General features: G+C 36.4%; 2 protein-coding genes and 2 pseudogenes across 2 annotated transcripts; all 4 read right to left on the minus strand.

Annotated features, from left to right (window-relative positions):
- Positions 1-2,954: 2,954 nt before the first annotated feature.
- On the minus strand, positions 2,955-4,482 carry LOC125145993 (annotated as a pseudogene).
- Positions 4,483-8,704: 4,222 nt separating this feature from the next.
- LOC125146034 lies at positions 8,705-10,182 on the minus strand. Its single transcript, XM_047821639.1, has one exon. The coding sequence runs from the start codon at positions 9,647-9,649 to the stop codon at positions 8,705-8,707; it is 945 nt and encodes a 314-aa protein (XP_047677595.1). The 5' UTR covers positions 9,650-10,182.
- A 358-nt stretch (positions 10,183-10,540) lies between these two features.
- Positions 10,541-11,975, minus strand: LOC113651446 (annotated as a pseudogene).
- Positions 11,941-12,713, minus strand: LOC125145994 (up-regulator of cell proliferation-like). The gene is given in 2 exon segments (XM_047821208.1): positions 11,941-12,437; positions 12,439-12,713. Coding segments are annotated over 2 exon segments (648 nt in total). The 3' UTR covers positions 11,941-12,064.
- Positions 12,714-16,876: the final 4,163 nt, after the last annotated feature.

Below are 16,876 nucleotides of genomic sequence, written 5' to 3' on the forward strand. Positions count from 1 at the left end.
TGTTGGCAGATGCTAAAATCCTGCTGGAAAATTAAATCAGCATCTTTAAAAAGCTGGTCAGCAGAAGGAAGCATGAAGTGCTCTAAAATTTCTTGGTAAACTGGTGCAGTGACTTTTGGTTTTTTGGACTTTGGACCAACAAGAGCAGATGACATTGCACCCCAAATCATCACAGACTTTTGTCCAAAATACTATTTTCAAAAGAGAGCAAGTTTTGTATTTCATTTGGAAACCAAGGTCCCAGGAGTCTGGAGGAAGGGTGGAGAAGCTGGAGAAGGTCTGGACCTTGGTTTCCAAATGAAATACAAAACTTTCTCTCATTTGAAAATAGTATTTTGGACCACTGCACAACAGTCCAGTTCTTCTTCTCCTTAGCCCAGTTAAGGCATCTCTAAGGTTGACTGTGGTACAGGAGTAGCTTAACAAGTATATGACAACTGTAGCCAAATTCCTTGACATGTCTGTGTGTGGTGGCTCTTGATGCCTTGACCCCAGCCTCAGTCCATTCCTTCTGAAGTTCACCCAAATTCTTGAATCGATTTTGCTTGACAAGCCTCTCAGTGCTGCGGTTCTCTCAGTTGTTTGTGCATCTTTTTCTTGCACACTTTTTCCTTCCACTCAACTTTCTGTTAACATGCTTGGAAACAGCACTCTTTGAACAGCCAGCTTCTTTGGCAATGAATGTTTGTGGCTTATCCTGTTTGTAAAGGGTCAAATCAAATCTTTATTTTCATATAGGGTGTCAATGATTGTCTTCTGGACAATCTAACTGTCAGATTAGCAGTTTTCCCCATGATTGTAGTGATTAGTGAACCAAATTGTGAGACCTTTTGGATGGCTCAGGAAACCTTTGCAGGTGTTTTGAGTTGATTAGCTGATTGGCATGTCACCAAATTCAAATGTTTTGAGATTTTGTTCACAAAAGTGCAACAACATAAGTCAAAATTGACAATGTTAAGCCTAACACATCATGCGCACATCCATCTTAAATTACAAGACTTGACAAAACACGCAAAAATGGATAAATGAGGTTAACAAAAATAGAAACCAAGGTAATGGAATCCATAAAACACATGAGAAAAACCAAATGAACAAAACAAAAGAATACAAATTAACAAAACTCAGGATAAACCCAAAAGTATAAATCAGATTTCAGGTTGAAACAAATAAATGAAATAAACACAAAAGAATAACTAATTACCATACTTTGACTTCAGTCAGCAAGGGGCTTCTTACATTGGAGATAGGCCTAATAAGCACATTAACAGTGTCAGAGAAGGGTAACAATCTTGATATAAATTAAAAAAAGAACCAAAAATAAAACCAAAAGTAAGCAATTATGAAACAAAGCGATTGGATGAGGAACAAAACAGCAACGTTGTCCCGTTGTCCCAGTTGTCATATACTTGTTAAACATTTCCATAGGTATTTGTACTTTTATTTGAGTACAGTAGAAGTCATTTTCATTTTCATGATTTTATCACCAGACTATCACCTGTCATGATTACATCTCCTTAAAAGCATATACTAGCAGACACTGGAAATGGCATGGCGTTTTTTGTACATGCTTCATTTATGTTTCTTTTTCTAGACGTAACTTTTTTTTAATATTATTATGATAATCTATGCATAATATAAATATTTTTGAACATGTTCTAAATGTTACATACATAGTGCCTCTACTTTTTTATATTTCAAGTATGTGTAAGAATGCTGCCAAAAATGTATATAACCAAATGTCACATGCTAGTCTTCATAGTTTATATGAGTTCTATTGTGATTTTATCATTATACTTTCAGTTTATCAGCAAAGAATGACATGGCAGCTTAAAAATGTCACTTGGGCTCAATCTGTGTGCTTCATACATGACATTGACATAAATGTTTCAGCTCCTTCACTTATGCCTAACAATACTTTTGTTATGTTTGTTTTGTCACAAAATGATGCTTTAAACACAAAGAAAAGGACACAAAGAAAAATCTACAAAGCAGCAGTTAAATAGTGTGACTACATGAGAACATAATAAAACTGACACATAAAGCAGTACATAAAGACACAAAAATCTTACTGAATTTGGCACTGCTGTTTTTCCAGCCAACACATACAGTATATTTTATCTAATAATAATTCTACTCAAATTCTTCTAGTGAGTAGAACAGATGGCAGACACCATGTGATATATCACGGAAACAGAAGATTAAAGCTTACGTACAGTATGTTTTAATAAATATCAAACAAATAAAACAATACACCAACATATAACTGTATTACTGAACAAAAACATTTTTGCTGAAAGTAAATGACATCTGACACGTCTTTGTTTACAAAATCTGTTCTACACGTTGACAATTTTATGACCCTTTCACACTCAAAATGCCACTCGGTTCTTCTTATACAGTATGTTTCATAAGTGACATTTTCATGTCAGATGTATTTGTCACGATTTACAATGTACAGTATAGATTTCAGTGTGTAGATCTCCAGGTTGGCCTGCTGGAGTTTGGTTCTCAAACGTAATGCTCTTCTGGATGGCATTCATGGGGATGTTCAAAATATGATTTTATTACCATATTGATCCTTTTGCTTTAAAAATATTAGTTTTTTTTTTTTTGGATATGCTTTATTTATATAATAGTATTTTTTTCCCCCATAAGCTGGCATACAGTAGTTTCCACATTTTTGGCCATATCTTTCTCCATGTTTCAGCTGATCGGATGGCTTTTTGAGACAAACCTTTATATATTTATACATTGGAAAGAGGTCTTTTTGACCAGGTCTGTAATGTCCTAATAATCGAGTTTAAACCCATAAGTGTACTTTGAGACCAAAAATATCCATAAATTTAATAAAATCAACTTTATATAAAAATATCAGATTAATATTTTAATCGTAATCTCATATTAAGATTTATTCGCATAAATTGGTTAATCAAGTTCAGTTTTAATCTTTGAGTGATGGACTTTGTTTTCTTCACCAATTTCAATATGTTTGAAGTGAAATTTTGGCAGTTTATCATTATTTAATATTAAACATGAGCTTCAGACTATTAAAAGACAGATCTTTAGTGATTTGATTCAACATATCTAGATAAACAGCTGGCAATGCTTTATAACTTTCAGCAAATTCTTTATTGAATGTCACCAGCACATATTTCCAGTAATCTGAGGCTTCTATTGACATGTCAGGCGCAATATGCCAGTCTGGGTAATATTTCTGGTAGGCTTTGAAGGGATGAAATTGGAAATTTGTGTCATGATTTAGAAATGTTCCATTGGCATGAACACTAGATGTACAGATCTCTTCACAAAGGATATTAGTCTTATTATTTCTGTACCCTGCAACGCCTTGTGGTCTGTGCACAGCTGCATGGTGTAGCTAATGTTCCTTCCCTCCTGCCTCACATGGTGTTTCACAAAATGGACACTGCACTCCACATCCAAACACCCTCTTGAAAAGCTCATCCTGGGGTTTTACTGACACATTTTCCAGTGTCTCTTTGATATCAGCTGACTCCGAGATCTCCTTTGATATTTGATGTTTCAGGTCATCGATACATTCACAAAGACTTTTGGTAAATGTATAACAACAGCTTGTGTTCTGAAACAGGACACTGTCCACTGTGCTCATGGGTATTGATATGACATCCCTCATAGTTTTGCAAAGATTTTGGATCAATTTTGTGGTACCTTCTGCATCAATTAGGCAAATGATAGCCACTGGCTTCAAGCTTACAAGTTTCCACTGCTTCGGTGATCTTTTTTATTATGATTTCCAGCTTCTTCATTTTTAATTTTTGCAGAGATAAGTCTTTGGAAAAGCATCTAACAATGTGATTGTATATCCAGTCTTTCACATCATTCTTATAACATAAAATGTACACTGCAAATTCAATGAAATTTGATTTTTCCAGCAGTACCTTCTGAATGGTGTACTGAAATAGTGATCGTGAACTATACGCAGTAGATTTATTCTCCAAAACTGCATCAACAATGTCAGGTCCGATGGACTGGTCGATGTACTCAGTCACTGCTGGTTTGAGACAGAGCTGAGTAAAGTTTTGCGCTTTCTTTTGGCACTGATCCCTCTCTCTGTACAAATCAATAAAATTAGAGAGATATTGATTCTTAAGTTTCTGTAAATGCTTGACAGGATCTTGCTCAGAGATATACTTTCTGTGAATCTCAAGGAATGTCCGAGAGGCAATTTCACAAATGTGCAATTTAAGCTCAATTTCAAATGTAGTATTGTATTTGTTATTTCCTTTTGTGAGGATTGCATCAATTTCATCAAGGACATCTTTTGTAAATGTTTCTTGGTAATCACTTTTGGAATGTGAACACTGTTCAATCATCCTTCTACAACTGTTAATGGCATCATCTGCAATAATCTGTAGAGCATGCTTTGTAGCCTTTTTTTGTAAATAAAGCCTTTATATCCTGAAAAGGACCTTTTCCCATATTTATATGTTTTGACCTGGCTTTGAAAACTTCATGCCCATTGAAAGTCCTCATTGACTTGGCGATTTGCTAGGCTTGCTCGCAATTGCTTCAAAACATCAGCGGAAACATCTCGTTCTTTTAGACCAGAGAAGTTTGCAACCTCTCTTCTCCACATTCTTTCAAAATCGGCTTTGAGATCCTCGTCAGACACCTCATCATTGCGATCTTTGTACTTCTGAAGTAACTGCAGAACTTGGGATTCGACCATTGCAGCTTGCTTACTGTGTATCTCCTCTAATTTTGCAGTGTTTTTCTTCATCTCAATAGCCAGATCTAATCGTTTTTTTCACTTCATTCTTCAGTCTCCAGAGATGTAATGTTTTGTTAAAATCAGTTTTGTATTTTACCACCAAATGCACACTATGGTCTTTCCTTTTGAAGTAGTCATGCAAACTGGATTTTTTTTTTACATATTAATCTTAAATAAGTCAAAAATTACTAACAACATTGGCTTTTATGCATTGCTAGTTTTTGTGCAGCATCAGATTTAATTTTCTCTCTTTCATTTACATAATGAAATATAACTGCCATTATAACCAAATTTTTTCATTTGCATGGCAATGACATGGAACATGCATTCTTGTTTGTTAATGGTTCCCTCAGCTTTGAAGAGGTCAAATTTGTCATTTTTACTGTTGACAAAAGGTGACGAATTACCCTATTACACAGGCCTGTGCAAATAAAAAGCTTATTTTCAGGCTTTTTACATTGAGGTTTATGAAGGATGTCACTATACTATCGTTTGCATGTGTATTTTTGTGTTTGGTGTGTGTTTGTGTGTGTGTGTGTGTGTGTGTGTGTGTGTGTGTGTGTGTGTGTGTATTCTGGCTCTCAAGGAGGATTTCCGGAAAGCCTGAACACACACGCTCGCACACACACAACCACCCACACATACACACAGACGCATATACACTGACAAACACCTCTGATTATTCCATAGAATTCCATGTACAAAAAGCTTGAAAATAAGCTTTATTTTGCATAGGTGTGTGTAATGGGTCGTTGGACCAATTTTTACTGTTGACCAAAAAATTGGGCCAGTGACCCATTACACAGGTTAGTATTATTTCTCGCTCATTTACATATCAGGGCTGTTTTTCCGCCAATGACTGACATTTTTCAATTGCATGGCCATGAAAAACAGCCCTGATATGTTAATGATGGAAAAATAATGAAAATTTAATTTGTGTTTGTAGTTGTTATTTGTCTTCACTCACTTTCTCTGACAGTATTTGTGTTGTGTGTGTGTATATATATATATATATATATATATATATATATATATATATATATATATATATATATATATATAAAAATGTTGGACTCAAGTCTTTTTCTTTGTTTGTTTGTTTGTTTGTTTGTTTATCTTGCCTAATGCTTCAACCCGCACTCTGTCCTTTGTCTTGTTAACTGTGTAGCGATTTTGGCTCGCGAAGCAAGGTAAATATTTATAAGCAACTAAAACGTGTTATAGTGACTTCCAAATATTTTAACCTAAGTTGAAATTAACGGTATTGGAATTAACGTTACACTTATTTGGTCTGTTCGTCCGGCGAACAGGCCGTGTAACCTTTATTAATTCTATGAAGGCGGTATCTTCCCGGCCAAGAAAGATTCGCTCTTCTTTTACTGTATACCGTAATTTGAATTAAATTAACTTAATAGAGCATGTAGTTCAGACCAGATATTGCAGGTACCTTAATTTGTGAGCGATACTCAGAGACAAATCACCCGTGGCTCAAAATTATGACATTTAATGAATGAGACAAACACAACATAAAACTAACTACACAAACAAACAAAAGAAATAGAGAAAACGAAAATGAAAATAAAATAAAACAAAAGAAATTAAAATTGGGGAAAGGGAGGAAGAGACTGGAAAGAAGAAACTAGGGAAAGGAAGGAAAGGAATGGCAAGCTTAGACTTCAAAATTAATCACACCCTAACTGGGAAATCGTCACAGAAATTTAAATTCACCTTAAGATTCAATGAAAATTCCTACTTAAAATTACGCATCTAAATTGGTTGGTAAAGGAAACGGTTACTTGCATTGGCTTACTGAACAAGAGTCCGGATGCAACAGAGAAATCTCTGAAAAGTCAGTTAGGGTGGGGTCAGACGTTCTTCCAAGTTCTCCTGAAGATCAGAGCAGTTGTCGTTCTTGGAAGTGAAGCTTGCTGGAACTTCTTTGAAGGAAGATGGAGTCGTCTTGAAGCTGTTCCGGAAGTCTGACCACGGATTAGTGGTGTTTCTGACAATTTAAAGGTCGCGAACTCCACCCATCTTTGGGAAGATGACCAATACTTCGGTCAGGATTTTGAAGGAAAAAACTCCCTTTGTTTCAGGTGTCTGTGGGCGTGGTTTAGCTATCAAACTTTTAGATGACTTTAAAGTTTGATCCAGGGTGTATTAAGATGGTATGGCGCCTTTCGTGCTCAATTAAAATACACCAGTGCTTGAAAAATGAGTAACCGATAATTTTGTGGTCATTTGGATACTAAACATGAAGGGTAATGACGGTATGAAGGCAGCGGTACATTACATACATAGATCATTAATCAAGGCAAAGATAAAGGCAAAGAAACAAGAATGAAACATGAACAAGATGCACTTTCATTAGGGAAGTAAAAAGAAAACAATAGCTTCGTATACATTCTGACATCAGACCTTAAAGGGTCATACGGCATTAGAACAGGTATACATTAACATGCCACGATCAGTAAGATATGATGATAGAGTATAACGGATTTTAAAATACAATGTTGTTTTCTGGCACATGAATAAAATACACCCTTGTCAGGAAATTAAGGAGCAAATAATTTTAAGTCAGGCAAGCCTTAAAAGAAGAAACACATTACAAAAAGGGTTATAAGAATGAGAACCTTAGAGTACCTTATCTTGGGTTTTATTAGTAAACGGAATGTCTCATTGTGTTGTATGTGTGTGTGTGTGTGTGTGTTTGTGTGTGTGTGTGTGTGTGTGTGTGAGAGTTCTGTTTGCAGGCCCCAATGAGCCGCATGGGGTTATCTGGTCTTTGTGGAGACTCCAGACATTCTGGAGCCAGGTGTGGGTGTAAAACTGGGTTGCTCATCGGTTAATTGAGGAGTAGATGTTGAGATTTAGGGTGCCTGGGACATGAAATCTAAAATGACTGGTACAAAACGCTACAGTGTTCTGGTTGAGGGCCCCTATGAGTTCAATCAGAGAAGCGGCATGGGGTTATCTAGTATTTGTGTAGGCTCCAGTCATTCTGGAGCCAGATGTGTGTGTGTAAAACTGGGTTGCTCATCGGTTGACTGAAGATTAGATGCCGAAGTTTAGGGTCCCTGGGACCTGAAATCTAACTAAACTGACTAAAACTGATTGTACCTTAAATAAACATTATGTTGTATAGTATGTGTAAATATGTATGATAAAAACAGTGATAAACTAAAAGAAAACCAGAAATTATTCATTTATAATATTATATTAGTTTATTTATAAATCACTTCGCATTGACATTTGCCATTGCAACTGGTTTTGATTGTCAGATTGATATTATGTACAAATCATTTATGTTGTTAGATCATTAACATCCTCCCATGTTCATACAATATGTTCTGAATAATGCATTCAACTGAATTTCAGACAATAATTACTAACTATAACAGTAACACGTATTACAAAGTAAACAGTTGTAACATTTTAATTAACATCAGTCAAAGAAATAATCCAACCATCTAAAACCATAAAAAAAATCATAAGGCATGCAGATATAGTGTTTATTAGAAACCATTTAAATCCCTCAATTTCATAATTCTAATAACATTGATTCAAGCATAACTATTGCTCCAGTTTCTGCTTCACCTGAGCAATAACATAAGTGATAGAGCTGTGAGTGGACTTTGTCTTCACAAATTTCAATATGTTTGCAGTGAAATTTTGCCATTTTACCATTATTTAATATTAAACATGAGCTTCAGACTATTAAAAGCCTGATCTTTAGTGATTTGATTCCACACATCTGGATAAACTGCTGGCAATGCTTTATACCTTTCAGCAAATTCCTTATTGAATGTCACCAGCACATATTTCCAGTAATCTGGGGCTTCTATTGACATGTCAGGTGCAATATGCCAGTCTGGGTAATATTTCCGGTAGTCTTTATAGGGATGAAATTGGAAATTTGTGTCATGATTTAGAAATTCTCCATTGCCATGAACACTAGATGTACAGATCATCCTTGGGTTTTACTGACACATTTTCCAGTGTCTCTTTGATATCAGTTGACTCCGAGATCTCCTTTGATATTTGCTGTTTCAGGTCATCGATACATTCACAGAGACTTTTGGTGAATGGATCACAACAGCTTGTGTTCTGAAACAGGACATTGTCCACTGTAGTCATGGGTATTGCTATGACATCCCTCATAGTTTTGCAAAGCTTTCGGATTAATTTTGTGGTACTTTTTGCATCATTAGACAAAGGAGAGCCACTGGCTTCAAGCTTACAAGTTTCCACTGCTTCGGTGATCTTTTTTATTATGATTTCCAGCTTCTTCATTTTTAATTTTTGCAGAGATAAGTCTTTGGAAAAGCATCCAACAATGTGATTGTATATCCAGTCTTTCACGTAATTCTTATAATGTAAAATGTACACTGTAAATTCTTTGAAATTTGATTTTTCCAGCAGTTCCTTCTGAATGGTGTACTGAAATAGTGATCGTGAACTATACGCAGTAGATTTATTCTCCAAAACTGCATCAACAATGTCAGGTCCGATGGACTGGTCGATGTACTCAGTCACTGCTGGTATGAAACAGAGTTGAGTAAAGTTTTGTACTTTCTTTTCACACTGATCCCTCTCTCTGTACAAATCAATAAAACTAGAGAGATATTGATTCTTAAGTTTCTGTAAATGCTTGACAGGATCTTGCTCAGAGAGATACTTCATGTGCATCTCAAGGAATGTCCGAGAGGCAATTACACAAATGTGCAATTTAAGCTCAATTTCAAATGTAGTATTGTATTTGTTATTTCCTTTTTCGTGGTTTGCATCAATTTCATCAATGACATCTTTTGTAAATGTTTCTTGGTAATCACTTTTGGAATGTGAACACCGTTCAATCATCCTACTTAATGGCATCATCTGCAATAATCTGTAGAGCATGCTTTGTAGTCTTTTTTGTAATTAAATTCTTTATAGCCTGAAAATGACCTTTTCCCACATTTATATGTTTTGAGCTGGCTTTGAAAACTTCTTGACCATAATGTGTCAAATTTGTAACATTCTGCAAGTCCTCATTGACTTGGCGATTTCCTAGGCTTGCTCGCAATTGCTTCAAAACATCAGCGGACACATCCCGTTCTTTTAGACCAGAGAAGTTTGCAACCTCTCTTCTCCACATTCTTTCAAAATCGGCTTTGAGATCCTCGTCAGACACTTCATCATTGCGATCTTTGTACTTTTGAAGTAATTGCAGAACTTGGCATTTGACCATTGCAGCTTGCTTACTGTGTATCTCCTCTAATTTTGAAGTGTTTTTCTTCATCTCAATAGCCAGATCTAATCGTTTTTTCACTTCATTCTTCATTTCAGTCTGCAGAGATTTAATGCTTTTGTTAAAATCAGTTTTGTATTTTTCCACCAAATGCACACTACGGTCTTTCCTTTTGTATTAGTCTTTCAATTACTTTGTCATTTCTTCTGATTGAATCATGAGCTCTTTTTCGTTTTTTTTGTTAAGTGCATCTACAACCCCATGAATACTGCTTGTTTCAGTGTTAGACAGTTGAACCTCTGCTTTAGAAATCAAAGACAAGATATGTCTTCTAAAAGACCATTCCCAGTCTGAAAACTCTTTGCAAAGGTTGTCATAGGCATTGGCCACAAGCGTGTTTCTGAAACTGAAGATGAAGTTCTCAAACTTCACTGCTTTCCATAAGCTACTGATCCATTGCAGGAACTCTGGGATCTGGAAGAGTTGTTCACCTTTTCTTGCTTTAAGCATCTCCAAAGGTTTTTTTCTTAAAATCAAGAACAGCCACACTGTAGAATGTATTAACTGGTGCCATTGGTGGTGTGCCATGCCATAGGCCTGGTATATACCAGTTATTCATTTCTACATCATAATCCATAACATCAGTGAAGTTCTTCACATGAGGCTTCTTTTCCATCTCAGCTGCAATCAGTGTCATCTCATTTAACTGGTCCAGAAGCTTTTGTCTGTCTGTCATGTTTTTCTCATGTGCTTATACACCAGCAACATTTTGATGAACAAAGTGGCAGACTTTTTTTTTTACCAATTTCCTTCATCCGTAAAAAAGCATGAACTGCTATCTGCAAGACATCCTTCATCTCTGTGGAATTTTCCATTGCTACATTTATGATGGTTACGTCACTAAGACCAATCACAAAGGTAGCTAATTCATTGTCATGATCATAACTGTCTTCCAATGTTGCCAGTGCTGGTGATTTCAAACCCTCTGTATCAATCAGAAGGACAAAGTCACAAAGTAACTCTTCCTTCAAGTCTTCACCCACAGGTAGGAGAATCATAAATGCTCCACGTGTGCATCTTCCACTACCTACTGCAAACTGGACTCCAAACATAGTGTTGAGTAGTGTTGATTTACCAGAACTCTGAACCCCTAACACAGTTATAACCAGCACACTGCTCTTTCCCCCACCAAACTGTGAAACTCCATGAGAACATCACTCACCCATTTCTCTGGGATATTTGATGCATCTCCATCAAGTATTTCAAGAGGAAATCCAGCCAGAAGCAGTTTGGCAGCCAGAGTAGGAAGATTACTTATTTCATCAGTTATTTTGTGTGAACCAAATGAAGCAGCCACATAGATTTGTCCCAGCTCTCTCAGGTAATGCTCGATGCCAAGAGAAGCGTCAATCAGCTCCTGGTATGATTGGGCTACAGAATCTCTGTCTTTCTTTTGTTCACACTCTGTATTTGTGCCGAAGTTCTGTCATGTGTTTGCGTGATCGCATGTCCAGCTTTAGTCCCAGCCATCTAAGAAAATAGTCTCACTCGATATCATCTGAGGTTGACAATGCCTTTATTAAGATGTCCATTGTTTTTGTAACCTTATGGTTGCTTTGTTTGTTTCGAATTTCTTCTTTTTCATTTTGAAGTTGGGCCTTGTACTCCTCAACTCCCCTGAATGTTGTAATCGACATTGCTCTTTTTCTATCTGAGCCAGTCTTTTCCAGTTTTCACCTTGCAGTGGCAGATGTGATTTTTTATATTCCACTATGGGACGAACTCCAATGCATTTCATGATCTCCTCTGCTGTTTTGTTTGCTGACACACAGGCTGTGCTATCATTTTCATCAATTCTGAGGCCTAAATTCTGAGCAACTGTCTTCATAGCCTCGATTTCATATGCTCTGTGATGCTCACCCAGCACTTTTGTAATGGAAGAACTGATCCTCTTTGAAAATGCAGCAAAATTCATGTTTTTTTTTGATGACTTTATTTTCTCACTCATGTTTCCTGGATTGTTGACGACAAGAAAGCATTTGGACTTCGGAAAGCATTTGGAGGCAAACAACTTTTGTTCGTTTTTAACCAACACTGTCTAGGAACACAAAGACAGCTGTTGACACCTGAGAAAGAAAACTGAATTGGGTTTCGAATGCACAAACATCTCCTCTTAAATTAGCAAAAACCACTGGCTCAGGAAAGACATCAATGGTTTTGTTTCCACATGGCAAACTCCAGCATATTTCAACCATGTCATTACAGATGACTCTTGGAGCAGATCCTCCGATCATTTCTTGATAAAAAAAATCCTGGTGCTGCTGTGAATTTTTTAACACTTGGTTCAACACCTTTGACTTGGTCAAGCTGCAGTTGCTTAGCCTTACAAATGATATCATAGGAATTTTTGCATGAACAACACTGTCTTCAACAAACCCTTTAGATTCTGTCAGAGTGGGGACGCCATTCTTTCAGGATACCTCTAAGAGCCCATAACATCAGAGTGCATTGATTATGAGCACTTTGAGGCAACACAAATGGCACTGCAAACTGGCACATTGACATTTTTAGGGCCATTTCTTGCTGAAGGAAACTGTCAGCACAGGCGAAGAGTGCAGCGTGTACATCGAGGAGATTTGGGGTAGAGTCACAGCTCTGCTCAGCAAACAAATCGTTTGTTTCCTTATTTTCACCAGGTGCACAAATTACAGTTCGGGAATCTGAATTAACCATTAGCATGGAAGTATTTTTTAAGTCCCAGCGTTTTCAGAAATGCAAGAAAATCTGAAAATAAATTATATATATATATATATATATATATATATATATATATATATATATATATATATATATATATAAATATTTGTTAGAAATATTTTAATAGTCAGGTTTTGTACGTTATATTAAACAGCACCTGGCGGCCCAAGCTGTCATAACAAATAACATGGATAACAATATTAATTAAATTAAAATTAAAAATGAATTTGAGTTTCTCTTCTTCCCCCGATTGTTATTCCACATTATTGTCACCTCAGTTTTTACTCACCTTTTTGCTGCTTTGACTCCATCTGTTCTGATCCCAAATCAAAGATTTTACTAAAGGAAAAAGATTAATTAAGCAGTTGGCAACTATATGTTGTTCTGTCACAGTTTTTTAACCGGATTAGATTGTAAGTATATGTAATTAATCAAAAACAATTGTGGATAAACATTACAATGAACAAAATTATCCTGGAATATATCTGTCACGCTGAGACACAGTTAGACAAAGGTGAGTGAGGATCCAAATGCAGTTCAAAGTTTTAATGAACAGGCAGGCAACACGGAACATGAACACGAACACACCACATACCAACAATGACCAACACCAGGGAAGTGAACAGACAGAGTAAATGTAGTAAACAGTAACCAATCACAAAGCAGAGACAATCAGAGACAAAGACAAAACACCTGGGGAAGAGATGGAATGCAATTAGGTCCATAGTAAGAAATGAGTGGGGGGAGCAAACAATTAACAGGGCAAGGCAGCAGACAGACAAAAAGGAAAACACAGACAGACTCATTACAATATCCTGGAGTGAAGCAGGAAAATACATTGGATGAGACTTCAGTCCATGACAGGGCATGTGGGGAGACCAGAGCTGTGAGGTGGTAATGTTAAGCACTGTACCTTGCCGCCAATGCTCTACTTTCATTACAAAATCTTCTTGTATGGAAAAAACAGAACAAATAATTCAAATTGATAACACTTTAAAAACCTGTTATGTGGTCGCCCCCTTACCAGATGTGTCATGTTGCATATCGTTGGAATCGTCTCCTTATTGGCTAAAGAGCTGTAAAGGTCCTGGGTCATGAAATCGCTACTGGAGGGAGCAATTGTCAATCAAAGGGAGGGTGTCCCACATAGGATGGAGAGAAATCATTGGCCTCTTAACTGCCTAGCTGTGCACCACAGGCACCAATTAGCTCATGAGAGGGCTTGTTTGATTCGTTAGACCCTGTGCTACAAATCTGATGCCCAAGTGTAGTTTTATAAGCCTCCAATGAGAAGTGAGAGCCGAAAGAAAGGACAGAAGTGAACTACTGTTTACAGTTTTCGGTCAGAAACATAATATTTGTGAGGCGAGCAAAGCCTTTTGGATTAAAAGGCTTACATATTCCATTTCCTTGGACTCTTGGGGATTTTTTACAAGCATTTGTTTTGGAAAATACATTAACATTAGTGACAATGTGAAGAAAGGAATGCGTTTAAAGGTAAGTAAACAAACCAAACTAGCGCCTCCTAGTTCAGGTGGCAATCAACTTGATTAAATTATTATGACTGCTATAAATCATATTATGCTTTGTGTGTGGGCATAATAAAATCCTGAGAGTCTAAGCTTTCAAACAATATATAATATTGTTATATAATAATGTGTCAAAGTTGTCTGTCTACATTCTTCATTTTAAGTTTCTTTTCTCAGCCAAACTGAATATTTATTGAAAAATTAACTGCAACTGATATGTTATGTTCAAACAAACTTTAGTTTTGCTTAAATACAGGATTTGGAACAACCAGAGCTTGATATTACAAAACACATAAGAAATTAAATTTGAAATAAAAGACACATCAGTGGTGTTCATTTCTTATTTAAATAAATAAATTATGCTTCTCACTGTATCATTTTAAGTTCCTTTTTGAAGTGGATCTTTTTCAAAACCAACAACAAAACAACCAATAATAATTAATTCAATTAATGAAAATCCAACTTTTCGACTATTAACAGTTCATGCCTTGGAGTAGAAAAAGAGCATAAAGAAAACATGTATTCAAACTCAGTTTTCTACATTCTGATTTACTCTACACATGGATCTGCACATTGACCTGCACATTGATTTTTGCCTTTTATCTGGGCACACGATACTTTGACCATACACTTATTGACAAACTCTCTCATTAAAGGGCCGGGCAGATTTTACAGTCTCTGCTGCCACAATAAAGCTTTACAGCCTTTACAGCAGCTTCACTTTTTGATTTTGCTTTCATGAACATAGTCTGCCGGGAAACCAGACTTTTTTTTCATCTCCTCCGAGTTCTGGAGCTTCTGATTTATGTCCAGGTCCTTATACTTCTCATAATGTTTCGTTTCATAGTGTCTTCTTATGTTATATTCTTTCGTTACAGACACATTAGCTCTGTTAGCACACAAGACAAACAGGTCTATCCTTTATATTCGTGAACAGATAATCTGCCTCCCACCTGTCTTGAAAGCTCCTATTGTCCATCTTTCGTTTGGCCATTTTTGTGGAGGGTGGAATTAATTTGCCCGATGTGACTGTAACATGGTTGTTAACATGCCAACAGAGAATGAGGGGCGCTTGCTGTTCATGACTATGCGTCAATACAGTGACAAGGCATTCTGGGATTTGTAGTATTAGCGGAGCATGCGGCTAGCCAGCTGTATTGCACATTTGATATGATCTCACGGGCCAAATATAATTACACCGCTGGCAAAATTTGGCCCGCGGGCCATAGTTTGACACCCCTGCTGTAAGGTGTACAATAGACTGCTTCTGGATATTATTTAGGAGTGAAATGCTAAAATGCTTGCCTGACAGGTTTGACAAATTTATCACCATACCCATTATTTCAGCATAACATGCCAACGTAAAATATTTACCATAAAAATCTTCAGATGCTGCACATTGTTTACAGTTTATATGCTGAACAACAATAAAATGCTTGATCATCTTCTTCTTGCTGCTCTTCTTCTTCTCCTTCTAAGTTCACAATTCACTTTTCAAAATTATAATTCTTGGATTTAAATGGATTTTCCTTGAAATTAAACACACAAAATTTTGAAATTTAATCGATTTGTAAGGCTTACTTCAAATACAAATTGTTTTCAGTGTACAGGAGCATCTCAATAAATTAGAATGTCATGGAAAAGTTCATATATTTATTATTTAAATACAGTACACACAGACTGAAGTAGTTTAAGTATTTGGTTCTTTTAATTGTGATTTTGGCTCACATTTAACAAAAAAAAATTCTCTATCTCAAAAAAATAGAATACTGGAAAATACTCAATACTTGGTAGGGGCTCCTTTTGCATTAATTACTGCCTCAATTCAGCGTGGCATGGAGGTGATCAGTCTGTGGCACTGCTGAGGTGGTGTGGAAGCACGGATTTCTTTGACAGTGGCTTTCAGCCCATCTGCAGTTTTTGGTCTCTTGTTTCTCATTTTCCTTTTTACAATAGCTCATAGATTCTCTGTGGGGTTCAGGTCTGGTGAGTTTTCTTGCCAGTCAAGCACACCAACACAATGGTTATTTAACACCCTTTTGGTGCTTTTGGCTGTGTTGGCAGGTGCCAAATCCTGCTGGAAAATTAAATCAGCATATTTAAAAAGCTGGTCAGCAGAATGAAGCATGAAGTGCTCTAAAATTTCTTGGTAAATGGGTGCAGTGACTTTTGGTTTTTGAAAAAAAAAAAACAGTGGACCAACAAGAGCAGATGACATTGTACCCCAAATCATCACAGACTTTGCAAACAATACTTGACTTCAAACAACTTGGGCTATGAGCTTCTCCAGCTTCACCCTTCCTCCAGACTCTGGGACCTTGGTTTCCAAATGAAATATGAAACTTGCTCTCATCTGAATATAGGATTTTCGACCACTGGGCCCTCTCGCTCCATGCTGGTGTGTCTGAGTTTGGTTCTTGTTTTTATTTTTACAATTTGGAACGTATATACATATTTAAATAGAAGATTTTTCTTTATTACATTGTGCGTATTTCTTAAATGTAAATGTGTCAGAGTTGTCTGTTTACATTCTTCATTTTAAGTTTCTTTTCTTTAATTTCCATGTGTAAAGGTAACCTTAAAGTACATTTTTGTTACCGTAAGGCAGGG

The sequence above is a fragment of the Tachysurus fulvidraco genome, chromosome 12 (genome assembly GCF_022655615.1).
Source record: "Tachysurus fulvidraco isolate hzauxx_2018 chromosome 12, HZAU_PFXX_2.0, whole genome shotgun sequence".
Classification (NCBI taxonomy): domain Eukaryota; kingdom Metazoa; phylum Chordata; class Actinopteri; order Siluriformes; family Bagridae; genus Tachysurus; species Tachysurus fulvidraco.

What these genes read in the sequence shown, in the direction of transcription:
- LOC125146034 (XM_047821639.1), bottom strand. Translation starts at nt 9,649, where the DNA reads ATGCTCTACAGATTATTGCAGATGATGCCATTAAGTAGGATGATTGAA.